This window comes from Osmia bicornis, chromosome 10 (assembly GCF_907164935.1).
Source record: "Osmia bicornis bicornis chromosome 10, iOsmBic2.1, whole genome shotgun sequence".
Taxonomy (NCBI): domain Eukaryota; kingdom Metazoa; phylum Arthropoda; class Insecta; order Hymenoptera; family Megachilidae; genus Osmia; species Osmia bicornis.
In genome coordinates, this window is record NC_060225.1 from 2,203,526 (window position 1) to 2,216,622 (window position 13,097).

Sequence of the window (13,097 nt, forward strand, 5' to 3'; positions counted from 1 at the left end):
TTAAGGTATAATATTAAAATACCTGTTTAATAATTCTTAAAATATAGTAAATGTTGGTATGACACGTTTCACATTTGAATTTCAAATTAATTTAATTTAAGTTTTAATTTATGAAGATATGTATTAATTTTCACGAGGAATGCTATTTAATATAAATACCATGTACAGCTCTTATTTTGATAATTTTCCGGTTTCCATCATTTTGTCAGATATTTGTAAAAATTCATGTTACCAAGATATGAGTGTCATGACATTAAAAGTATTAAAGATTTGTTTACGTTATGAAAACAATGTTTATTATTTTTTATAACAAAAATAAACATTTATGTTTTCAGAAAACTTCTTCAAGCGACTGTTAAAGCGAACCGTACAGGTCATTTCATGTGGATAGGCAGTGATTCATGGGGTGCCAAAGTGTATCCGGTAAGGGATCAAGAATTTGCAGCTGAAGGAGCAATTACAATTTTACCTTACAGAATATCTCTTCAAGGTAAGCAATGCAGAGTTTCTATCGATTTAATTATATTTTTTAATTCATTTCGTTAGAACGAAAGAATTTAATAAATAAGATATAATGTACAGTATCGAGCAGAGTAGGCTTCCCTAGGGAAAATGTACAAAAAGGAGGCTTTGCTATCCATTGCACTGCAAACATTTACTCAGGAGAATTGTATTATTGATATGCTGCAATTAAAGGCCATATATCTATGTTCTCTGAGATAACTGTAGATCTATCAACGTAGGTAACTCTCGAGCCCCAGATTTAATTTAATCGTGTATTTTATATTATTTTTATTTTTTTAATTTTACACTGTCCCTTTCAAAAATTATTCTTGCAATATATGAGACTCTTAATATTTTAACATACGTATGTTTTGTAAGATTGGGTCACGGTTGACTTAGGCTCCGCTATTCAAGAATTTATTATGTTTTTAAAACAATCAATATTAACGTAAATACTAAAATGCTTTTTGTAAATTAGATATAATGCATGTGATATCCTTCCTCTACATATATCGCTATTTTTTCTACAAAAGTCTACAGCGTTTAATACTGTACACTGTAAGGAGTATCATACATATGTAACCAAGTATGTAATGGTTCCATATATAGGGTGATTCTCTCGCTAGTGTACTCAAACGAAATGTCGCCACACCTGTATGTGCATACTGCAGCTGTGGGCGTGAAAATGTGTGTAACAAGAAGGAAACGTTTAAATGGGACTTTCCTTCGTGTCACACACATTTTCATGCACACAGTTGCAGTATGCACCCCCGTCGAGGTGTCGATGACAGAAAAAGGCTTGGGCCCATTCATACTAGTGTGACGGCACTTCCTTTGAGTACAGTAGCGAGAGAATCACCCTGTAGTAAAATAAACTGAAATATGAAAATTTCAAGTCAAAAGCTTTCTCTTAAAGAGAATTGGATGCGAAAATACTTATAGTATTACACATGCACATTCAGTTGTGATACTGTTGGACCAATCTTGATTTAATCATTCGCATTTCTCTTTATATTAATAATGAATAATAATAACTATACCGAAAAACAATATAAGAAAATATATTTAATCTATCGTATAATAAGTTATTTAAAATTCACGCTTTTTACCATTTTTTCTATAACATCTTCAGGTATTATTATTTCATTATTTTAAATTGTAAATTTTTCATTATTATCAATTGTATTATTAATGTAAACAAATTTCTAAATACAGTATCTAGACTATCATTATATTGCCGCGGACGGAACTGTAAAAGTGGAACATTTCTCAAGCTTCCAAGCTTTTGGGGGGGGGGGGGGGGGGGGGGGGGGCATTAGAAGTGTATGATCTTCGTAGACTGAGGTGGTGGAAGTACGGCACTAATATGCTTGAAAATCCATGTGAAGGTCAGATCGACCACGTGGCAATATAACGAGAGTCTATATGTTTTAGAACAAGTATATTCCTAATAAGATTTTTTAAACAATTTTTATTATATATTTAATCTACAAACAAGAAATTTCTTACAATACTTTGAAATAAACTGTTATTCATAGGTTTCGATGATTATTATTTAAATCTTCGTCCAAGAGTGGACAACGAATGCAATGGTCAATCTGAGAGCAACGTGCCACACAAACATTTACCTGGAAAAATCGTGAATTGTCGGAATCTTTGGTTTCGTGAGTTTTGGTCTCAACATCATAAATGCAGTTTTAATGCAAATTCGTCAGCGAGTACGACTCGATGCACTGGAACTGAGAAATTAATTGATTACGAACAGGAAGGCTTAGTGCCATTTGTAGGTAAGCAATATTTTTATTTTTCAATCTTAAAGTATTAATTCCAAAATTCAATACTGTAAACTGTAAAATTGGTTTGATACAATTCCTGTATAAAAAGATACATTTTATTTAAAAAATTGTAACACAGTGAAGAGCACAATTGATTTAACAATACCGTTTTTAAAAAAATTGTTGATTGTACACATTATTCAACTATTCCACTATTTCCAATTTTGAATATATTTATGAAAATATTTTTGTTCAATGATTTGTAATTAAAAAATATAACAGTACCATCTATACTAAAAATAATTATAAAACAACTCAGCTTTTCTGTTACTTTATACAAATACATAATAATTTTTTCAAAAAATGATTTGATTGGTTAAGTTTTGTTTCTCACCTAAAAAATTTTAAAAAATAACGAGCAACAAATTTAAATATTTTCTATATAAAACTGAAATATCTTACTTGATTACCTTAAAACTCTTTGATTCAATACTGCTTTTGTTTCTTTAAAATAGATTAGAATTTTGTTTATTAACCGACTTCGAAAAGGAGGAGGTTACTCAATTCGATCAGTATGTATGTTTTTTTTTTTTTTTTTTTTTTTTTTTTTTTTTGTGTGTGTGTTCACCGATTACTCCAAGATGAGTGTACCAATCGGAACGAAACCTTTTACATCTTGTAGGGTATGTCTTCCGGTTGGTCCCATTGAAAAAAAATTTTTTTTTGTATCTAAATATGATGTGTCAAACACTGGGGTAACTGGGCAGAGATAAGGGTAAATCTGTTCCCCCCTCAATTGTGAACTAGCTCTATTCATTCACCATTCAACTAGTTCCTTCACAATTCCAAAAGTTCAAACAGAAGTTCCCCAGTTCAAAAATTTCAGATTTTCAATATTTCAGGATTCAAAAATATTAGCACTATAAAATATATAAAATTTCTAAGGGACCTATCCCACCTCAAAAGAAAAATCTTAGTTACGCCAATGATGTATTATAATAGGCTCTCGTTATATTGCCGCGGATGAAGCTATAGAGGGGGATAATTTTTCAAGCTCTCAAACTTTCAGTTGAAGAGCAAAAAAGAGATAAAAGTGTATTATTTTTGGGAGCGATGATGGTGAAAGAGCACTTGAAAATCTGTGCGAAGATCAATATAACGAGAGTCTATTATATCTCTCAGGAAGGGACCCAGGGGCAGGCCATTGAAAGCCCAGGCGATGGGCAAGGCAGGCTTGTAGGAGACTCAGAGTGAGGTCCAAAGGACCATCACTCCGGGCCTCTGTACGGACCGGGGAAGAGGGGGCGCCGCGGGTGCCCTTCCGAAAAAGCGCGGGGTCAATAGATGGGCCGATTCCAGGGCACGCTAAGCACCAACGTGACACATACGAGAGGAGGTAATACTGCAGCCCCAATAACTGCAGCATGCTTTTCCATCTCGCAGATCAACTTGCAGCACTGTAAAGCGACCACGAACCTGCTCCGTTGGCGCCTTTCGGCGCAGCACACAGACGTACACAAGTACACAGATATAGCCCTAATACAAGAACCTTGGATAGCCCAAGGACAAGTAGGTGGGCTAGATCGGAAACAAGACTCCATCTTCCTTGGGGACTTGGAGAACGGACCCAGGGCATGCGTCTTCGTGAAAAGAGGGCTCGGGGCAACGAAATTGACAGAATTCTGCACAAGAGACCAAGCAGCAGTCTTACTGCCAGCTGGAGCGGGAGGTAGCGGGGCGAATCTGGTGGTTTGCTCAACCTACCTGCCCTACGACTCTGAGGGACCCCCGCCTACGAGGGAACTCAGAGAGCTGGTTGACTACTGCAAGGTCAAAGGGCTGCAGCTACTGATTGGGTGCGACGCGAACGCGCACCATATCGTCTGTGGCAGCAGCAATATATTAATAGGAGAGGCGAGGCGTTACTAGAATACCTCTCAACCACGGACCTGGAGATTCTAAATAGAGGCTCCAGCCCAACTTTTGTTACCTCCAGGCGACAGGAGGTACTTGATATCACGCTGGGCTCCATGAAGGTGGCCCAAGCTATACAAGATTTGCGTGTGGACGATGAGGCCACGCTTTCTGACCACAGGCTAATCACATTCAAGTTAATGACAGAGTCAGACCTAAGGGCCTCGGAAACATACAGGAACCTCAGGGCCACCTGTTGGCCTCAATATCGTGAGAGCCCAAGGGAAGAGCTCAGGGGGCACTGCGTGAGACCGAGGACCGCGGAAGGAGTCGAGATCGAGGTCGCAAGACTGCAGACCTCGATCATTGGATCCTACGAAAGGTCCTGTCCTCTAAAACAAAGGAGAGAGAGCAGAAGGGTTACCTGATGGAATAATGAGCTGTACAAGCTCAGAGCCAGGGCTCGGAAGCTACTGAATAAGGCCATGAAGGCTAACACCGAAGCAGCTTGGGACTCATATAAAGAGGCTCAGAAGGCTTACAAAAAAATGATCAAAGCATCTAAAAGGAAGACCTGGAAGAACTTTTGCCAAGAGACCGAGGCCCTACCGTTGGTAACTAGGCTTCGGAAGGTATTTGTATCCGGGCCCCCACAAAAACCGGAAGGACTAAAACTTCCAAATGGAGGTGTCACAGCAGACCCCATGCAGACGTTGAGGCACCTTGTGGAGTCGCACTTCCCAGGCTCGGAGCTGGTACTGGAGGAACGGGTACCTCTCAGGAACAGCGCACGGGACTGGGAATTGGCCTCCAGGGTGGTCACAATGGACAGATTAAGATGGGCTATTAACTCATTCAGCCGGTACAAAAGCCCGGGTGTGGACGGGATCTCCCCGGCTCTCCTTCAGGAAGCCGAAGAGGACCTGTTGAGGCAGCTGTGCAAGATATACAGAGCATGCCTAGCACTGGATTACGTACCACAACAATGGAGAGTAGCCAGGGTGGTCTTCCTGCTTAAGCCAGGCAGAAGTGGCTACGACACGGCGAAATCTTATAGGCCAATCAGCCTAACATCTTTTCTGCTTAAAACGCTAGAAAGATTGGTTGACAGGCACGTCAGAGAGCATGCACTGGCAAGGAAACCAATACATGCCTCACAACATGCATATCAGTCGGGCAAATCAGTGGAGTCGGCGCGGCGCTCCATCACCTTGTAAGGGAGATTGAGGAGGCCCTATCTCAGGGAGAGTCCGTCGTGAGTGTATTCATAGACATAGAAGGGGCGTTCGACAGTACGTCCTCCGATGTGATGAATGAAGCTGCGAGCAGCTTTGGAATTGACGATAGTCTGGTTACCTGGAACGGCAATATGTTACGAACCAGGACCATAATAACCAACTCCAACGGGTTTTCGTTGAGGGCACGCATCGCAAGGGGATGCCCGGAGGGGGGAGTCCTGTCTCCCCTGCTGTGGACCCTTGTGGTAGACGGGCTGCTCCACAGACTCAGCGAGGAAGGATATCGGTCAGAAGCAGACACCCGCACTACATAGTGAGGAGACTGCAAGAAGCACTCACACTCGTACAAGAATGGTGCCTATAACAGAACCTCAAGGTAAATTCTGCCAAGACGGAGATGGTACTGTTTTCGAGGAAAAGGTGCTTTGATTTCAAGGCCCCCTCGCTGTTCGGGGTGGAGATTAGTACATCCACCTCAGCGAAATATCTAGGGGTCACCCTAGATACAAAGCTAAACTGGAAACTCCACATCGAGAAGCAAGCACAAAAGGCAACTGCAATCTACTGGGCCTGCAGAAGGATGTTTGGAACGACGTGGGGTTTAAAACCAAAAATGGTCAGGTGGATTTACACCACAATCTTGGTACCCCAACTAACATATGCCTCCGTTGTATGGTGGACCTCTATGAGAAAACACTGCAACAGGAGGAACCTAGAAAAGATCTACCGCCTAGCATTGCTTGGGATAACTGGCGCCTTTCGCACCACACCGACCATGGCAATGGGGGCGCTCTTGGATCTGGCACCACCACACATAGTTGTAGAAGCAGGGGCCAAAAGCACAGCCATAAGACTCTTACTAGCAGGCAAATGGAAGGGGGCGTCAACGGGCTACGCGTCAATCCTTAGGGAATTCAGGGAACCAGGATTGGCCCTAACACTAGGTGGAGACGCGTGTGACCTGACATACCACTTCGATAATAGCTTCCGGGTAAGAATCCGGTGCAAAGAAGCGTGGGAAGCAAACCCGGAGAAACTCCTTACTCCGGGAGGGCTGATCTGGTTTACAGACAGCTCTAAAATCAATTCGGGTACCGGAGCAGGAATCTGGGGGGAGAGGCCCAGGGCGGAAATATCACTGTCCCTGGACCCGTATGTATCCATCCTTCAGGCGGAAGTGTTTGCCATATTCGTTTGTAGTGAAGTGTTTGTATTTTCGACAATTTGTTAACGCCATATTATTGTATATAAAAAACCATTAAATCCGCCCATTAGAAGTTTTCACGTATCTTCTTTGGTTTTCGAGATAGCAGTTTCAGGTCTAAATTTTGAGGGGTGGCTTCACCCCTTAAAGTCGTGTCTCAGCCGATATAAAAAAATACGTGTCCCTTATTTTTACCTGCTTAACAAATGTACAAAGTTTCATCAAAATCGGAGGGGGACACTTCGCGGTCTTTCCTTGTGAGTGCCCGGAGACCCAGTAATAATAATAATAATTACTATATCTCTTCTTTAAATATTAGTAATAAAAATAAACAATGTTGAATTAGAATGTTTGATGAATTTCAGTTGATGCTGTTTATGCAATGGCACACAGTGTTCATAATTTAATCGATGAAGAATGCATGAACGATGATGGATCGACTCATTATTTGTGTGAAAAACTTCGTCCAGCACCTGATGGACACGAGCTTCTTCGACACATACGAAATGTCAGTTTTATTGGTAAGCGATAGTTAAATTACTAATTTTAGGTATTTACTAAAAACAAATGATTGCTGATTTGGGGCATAAGAATCTTACAATTAGTAATTTTTCGTAGAAAATAAACAGTTGTATCAACTGGTATATTCAAAAGTATTGGGTTCTACTTAAAAAGAGGTGCAAATGCATTTTCTAAATATCATAAATGCATAAAATTTATTTTATATTATGCACACTCGTGATCAAATCAGGCTTCCCTAGGCAAAATGGCGATATAGGAAAAGTAGGAATTCTCAACATTTCAATTTTGACGACATTAATATTAAAAGTAATTTGAAAAAAAGCAATATAATTTTTAATGATAAAATATTATAAACTTTAATATATAATTGAGAAATATGAATAATAAATACATATCAATTCAAATTTTCCCGTGCAAACGTTTGCACACAAGTGATGGGGAGCCACGAACCTATACAATACAGGGTATTCTCCGCTACTTCGTCATTCCTCTCGAGAACGCCTACGAGAAAAGGCGGGAATTCGGGACATCGCCACTTTTCCTAGGGAAACCAGATCTGTAATGATATACAGGGTGTCCCAGAATAAGTTAGTCCTTTAAAAGCGAGGTAGCTGGGGTGATTCTTCTAGTTTGTTAAATAAAATGATGTTTCAAGGATAGTGATTTAGAATTTCTTCTGTATATTTGTAGTTGATGTGATACGAAGCACTTCATAACATATCACAATAAATGTCCCTTAAAGCATATTTCGTCACAATGATTAACAAATTAACCGCATACACCTTAAAACTCTAATTATTAAGGATATGAATGTATAATTGTCAAATATAAATAAGATGATGTATATAACTTAATTTTTAAAGAAATGAATTTACATTAGTGTAACTGTCAGATATACAATAGACCCTCGTTATATTGCCACGTAAGCGATTTGACCTTCACACAGATTTTTAAGTATCCTAGTGCCACCCTTCCACTGTAATGACCTCCAACTGAAAGTTTCAAAACTTAAAACATTTTTTACTCTTACACCCTGTCTGCGGCAATATAACGAGAGGCTATTGTAAAATCATTTGACCCACCGTGCGTCGATCATCGGTGACCGACATGACAATCGACTCGTTAATTTACCACTGAAAAAGATAACAATTTATCAAGATAATGTTACAACCTCTGTTTTTGACACATGTCAAGGAGAGACTATTTAATCAATATTCGCAGTCTCTAGTTAACAACCAGAGTTATATCATAGTTTTAGCTTGCAGTAGCAGTTTTTCGCTACGTTGCATTAATATAAAAGATGTTCCGCCATGTGTTGTATAAACGGAAAGGTAGTAATTCTGCATGAAAAAATAGGTTAAAAATATAGGAGACAATTGTTTTATGCGAATTTTCATCTCCGAAAAATTGAAAAATTTTTTTAAGGCACGGTAAATGACAATTTCAATGATCCCTTTATTAATACAGTATAATTAATGGACGTAATAAATGAATAAATATAATTACGTAACAGAGTGATGGAGGATGCTGATCAATAATTTACGTATTTTAGCGGTATTAATAACTTCATTTATTAATTTGACACATCCATTAATTAATTAATTAATAATGATTATTAAAATCGCTGGTAATTGTTTATCACTTACTCGAGGCGATAGGGGCAAACAATATTTCAAACTGTTGAGTTTATTAAACAACTTGAGGCAAAAAACGTAATCTATTAAATTAGTTTGATTCTAAGAACGTCTCAATCGTCACCCTTCTAATATTCTCTTTTAAATAAGCTCTCAGATTTCCGAACTGTTTATAAGAACAGATAAGGGCGTCGGACAGCCCAACGATTTTTCTTACTAAGAGTTTAGTTCTGTTGTATCTTTCGAAGTCTTTAGACGTACCTTCTTTGAGATTTATAATAAAGTTCATTTTTCAATTTAAAAGTAAAGATACGGCCTCTTATTTATTTAATAATCATTTCTTAATACAAACTTCAAATCTTTCAGTTGAAGGGGAAAAGTAGTACTAGAATCTTTGAAAATCTGTGTGAAAGTCAAATCGCTCGTGTTGCAATATAACAAGAGTTCACTGTATATAAAAAGCTTTATTCTACATTTTTGACTTATTCTTGCACCTAAACTCATCCCCTCCGTGATTTTACCATGACTTTCGGGACTCTCTACAGGGTGTTACGTTTAAGTGCGAATGGTCAAATATCTCGTAAAAGGTTAAAGCTGTCCAAAAACTGTTTCTACAAAACTTGTTTAATTTCAGGAGGCACGTTATGTGGTGCAAATGATGTTCCGATAGCTGAAGTGATGGAGGAGATTTTGAAACCAAAATCATTTTTTTAAATGGCACACTATATTTTTCTATTTATAATATTGCAATGGGCGTTAAGGCGAATTCAACGACCTGCTACATTGCATCATTCCATTAGTCAGAACCATACATTTTTGCGATTGAAGTAGCATCAGTGTGCACGAAGAACGTTTGCTGCAGCGTGCCACCTCAAAGGGGGGTTGCTTCACATCACGCGGCTGAATTTTATTTGAGAAAGCAAAAGCCAGAAAATTTTAAAAACAGTTGAAGCTCTTGCTAAAATGCAGTTTTTCTCGGGGTGATATTCTGCAATGTCCTCGAAGACAGTACATACGAATTACGTTCAAGAATTGTGATTGCGACAGAAAAAATATCAGAAACAACATTAAAAAGTGTAAAAAAGGAATTTCTAAGAAGACTGCAAAAGTCTATTTTCAACGACGATAAGGTAAATAAAAAACTATTTAATAAATAATTATTACTACAAATCCATCAATGAAAAGAGAAAATTAATGTTGTAGTCATGTTTGATTGGAAAATACAAGGAATCTGTTAAATAGATAGAATTTATTGGTCTAGATGGGATTACAAGGTTTAGAATACAGTTTCTTTCATTTATTCGTACACAACATTTTACGGTGAGCGCCATGCTCATATTTCTCCCGTTCGATAGGCGTCCAGATATTGTCGCCGAACTCTTCTACCGGGATCTTTCCTACTCTTCTCCGAAAGGCGTCCAGATATTATCGCCGTACTTTCCTGCCGGAGTCCCTAACCTGTCGATCAAGAGCGGCCGATGGTCTTATCTCGTCCTCTCTCTCGACTAACAACAGGCAAAATAGGCCGAGTCGATCGTGAGCCCTTAATTTATACCCGTTCGTTGCTATCCGCGACCGCCGTAATTAACGATCGCGTCGTCAAGAATGAATTTGGCGTTTTCCGCGCTCGCATTTCGCGTCTCCGCTCGCACCTCGCATTTCTGCCTCCCGCGATAGACTGTCTGCGATTGTCTGAACGCTTCTAGACCGCGTCGTTTTCGAGAAGTTTCTTTGTTACCGTTGTTACAATGTCCATTAATAATTGTCGCAACTAATTTTTAATTTTGTTTTCTATAGCATCAATATCCTCCCATAGCATTTGGGTAAAATCTGATTCCGCCTAACACAAGAAAATAACACTCAAGCAATATGAAGCAACCCCCCTTTGACTGCAGCCAACGTTCCCCGTGCACACTGATGCAACTTCAATCGCAAAAATGTATGGTTCTAACTAATGGAATGATGCGATGTAGCAGGTCCTTGAATTCGTCTCAACACCCACTATAATATTATAAATAGAAAAGTACAGGGTGCTATTTAAAAAAATTGTTTTGGTTTCAAAATCTCCCCCATCACTTCACCTATCGAAACATCATTTGAACCACATAACGTGCCCCCTTAAATCAAACAAGTTTTATAGAAACATTTTTTTGATAGCTTTAACCCTTTACGAGATATTTGACCATTCGCACTCAAACGTACCACCCTGTAGATAAATACTAATAATTATGAAATAGATCATTTTAATACTTTTACCACCTTTTCTTTCTCCTTTTCCCACGCACTACCGCGTGGCCGAAAATGTCGAAAATGTTAATAGCCACTCAAATATTGATTAAAATAAAACTTAATAGTCATATTTATATAAATATATTAATTTTAAAAAACTATCATCTTCCTTGACATTAATTATACTTTATTCAAATGATGTTTAGGTCGTCAGGGTACTGAAATTAAATTTAAATCCGACGGCGATGCTTATGGATTTTATAACATCTACCAATATCAAAGGAACGACGACGGACGTTTTGATTATGTTCTTATCGGTACATGGAGAGAGGAGTAAGTACCCGATTATTTTGATACAAATATATGATTCGAATATATTTATTAATTTATTTCTTTTTAATCTTTGTAAAATCTAATTAATAAGAATAAAGAATTTACGAAATATTTTTGAAAACTTTGAGATAGGTTGTGGAATCGGTGGCGGTGAGAGGTATGCGAGGTTGAGTTGTACATACATACCTATAGGTGTGGGTGAAAAAGAGAGAAGAAGAAAATGGGCAATAGATATAGTCACAGAAAGAGGTAGAAAGGTGCAAAAAAGGTTGGAAGAAGTAATTGAAGAAAGGGTAGGGATATAAAGAAGAAAAGAGAGTGTGAAGAAGGCGTAGCTGGGTAGGTTAGGAGTAGAGTGAGAGACAAGAAGCCGTTGATAGCGGGAAGAAGGGAACCGAAGTGAGAGACATTTAGAGAAAACGAGAGAGAGAAGGGTGTAGGAGAAGTCGGTAAAGTCAGTAAAGAAGGAAAATGCTGGAAAATGGAAAAGAATAAGGATGGGAAAAAACAGAACAAGGAAGAGAAGAAGCAGGGAGAACGGATAAGGGAGAAAGAAGGGGTAGACCGACGAATGTGGAGATGGTGAGGAAAAAAAAGAGTATAAGTGTGGGAAGTATGGTGAATCTAGAGGAAATGTAGAAAAGGAAGAGAAAGGAGGGAGCAGCTGGTTCAAGGAAAGCAAATTGGTGGAAAGATCTCCGAAAAAGAAGAAAGAGAGAAACGTAGAAGAAGGAGAATAGGGGAGATAAAAGATATGATTAAAGAATTAGGGGAGAGGATGGAATCAAACATGAGAGTGCTAGGGAAGGAGCTAGGAGGGGAGATGGAAAAGTTAAAAGAGGAAATGAAAAAAGAAAAGATAAATGAATGGAACAGAAGAGAGATATGGAAAGGAAAATAGAAATTCTAAGGAAGAAAGTAGAGGAGTTGGTGAGGGGGGTGAAGGAGAACGCAAGGTGGAAGGAGCTGAATGAGAAGTCAAATAGATAGAGCAAGCGACAGAAGGGAAAAGAAAGAAGGAGGAAATGTGAGGACGGTATGTGAGGAAATATTAGGAGAAAGAGTGAGAGGACTAGAAAGGAAACTGGAGTGGAAGGAAAAAGAGAAGAAGAAGAAAAATATAATAATTAAAGGAATAAAAGCAACAAGAGAGGAGATTAAAGAGAGAGCGGAAGAGATTTTAAAAATGATTGGGGTGGAAGAGGCAATAGAGGAGACAAGAGCGGTGGGGTATATAGAAGGGAGAAAAGAAGTGAATATGATACAGATAAAGTTAAAATCGACAGAACACAAAAGAAGGGATATGGGGAAAAAGAAGGCACTAAAAGGTAGAAGGGAAAGAACACAGGAAGATTTGACATAGAGGAAAAGGAGGATACAACGGAGGTTAAGGAGAATAGCGAAGGAAGAAAGAGAGGGAGGGAAAATGTGTTGGTAGACTATGGGAAAATAAGAATAGAGGGGAAATGGTGGAGATGGGAAGAAGAAAAAGAAAGTCTCAGAGACTGGGAGGGAAGAGAGTGGCGTCAAAATTAGGGAGAGAACTATATCCAGGGGGAAGAGATGTAAGGGATAAGAGAGGAGGAGAGAAGACAAAAAGCAGAAAAGGAGAAAAGAAGGAGCAGGGGCGAAAGAGGACAGAGTGGGCGGAGGAAAAAAGAGAGCAGAAGAGAAAAGAAGAAAGAGGAAGAAAGGATGACGAGAAAAAAGAAAGGGGTTTAGAAAATAAGGGAGGTGGAAGAGA

At 38.8% G+C, this 13,097-nt stretch overlaps 1 protein-coding gene across 1 annotated transcript in view; it reads left to right on the forward strand.

The window, feature by feature from the left end:
* LOC114880931 (metabotropic glutamate receptor 8-like) overlaps nucleotides 1-13,097 on the forward strand; it is a 207,224-nt gene that overhangs the window by 167,098 nt on the left and 27,029 nt on the right. Inside the window, exons 7-10 of the mRNA XM_046287428.1 lie at nucleotides 336-490; nucleotides 2,043-2,291; nucleotides 7,001-7,156; nucleotides 11,227-11,353. Of these exons, the coding sequence (XP_046143384.1) occupies nucleotides 336-490; nucleotides 2,043-2,291; nucleotides 7,001-7,156; nucleotides 11,227-11,353 (687 nt within the window). The remainder of the gene's footprint in view (nucleotides 1-335; nucleotides 491-2,042; nucleotides 2,292-7,000; nucleotides 7,157-11,226; nucleotides 11,354-13,097) is intronic.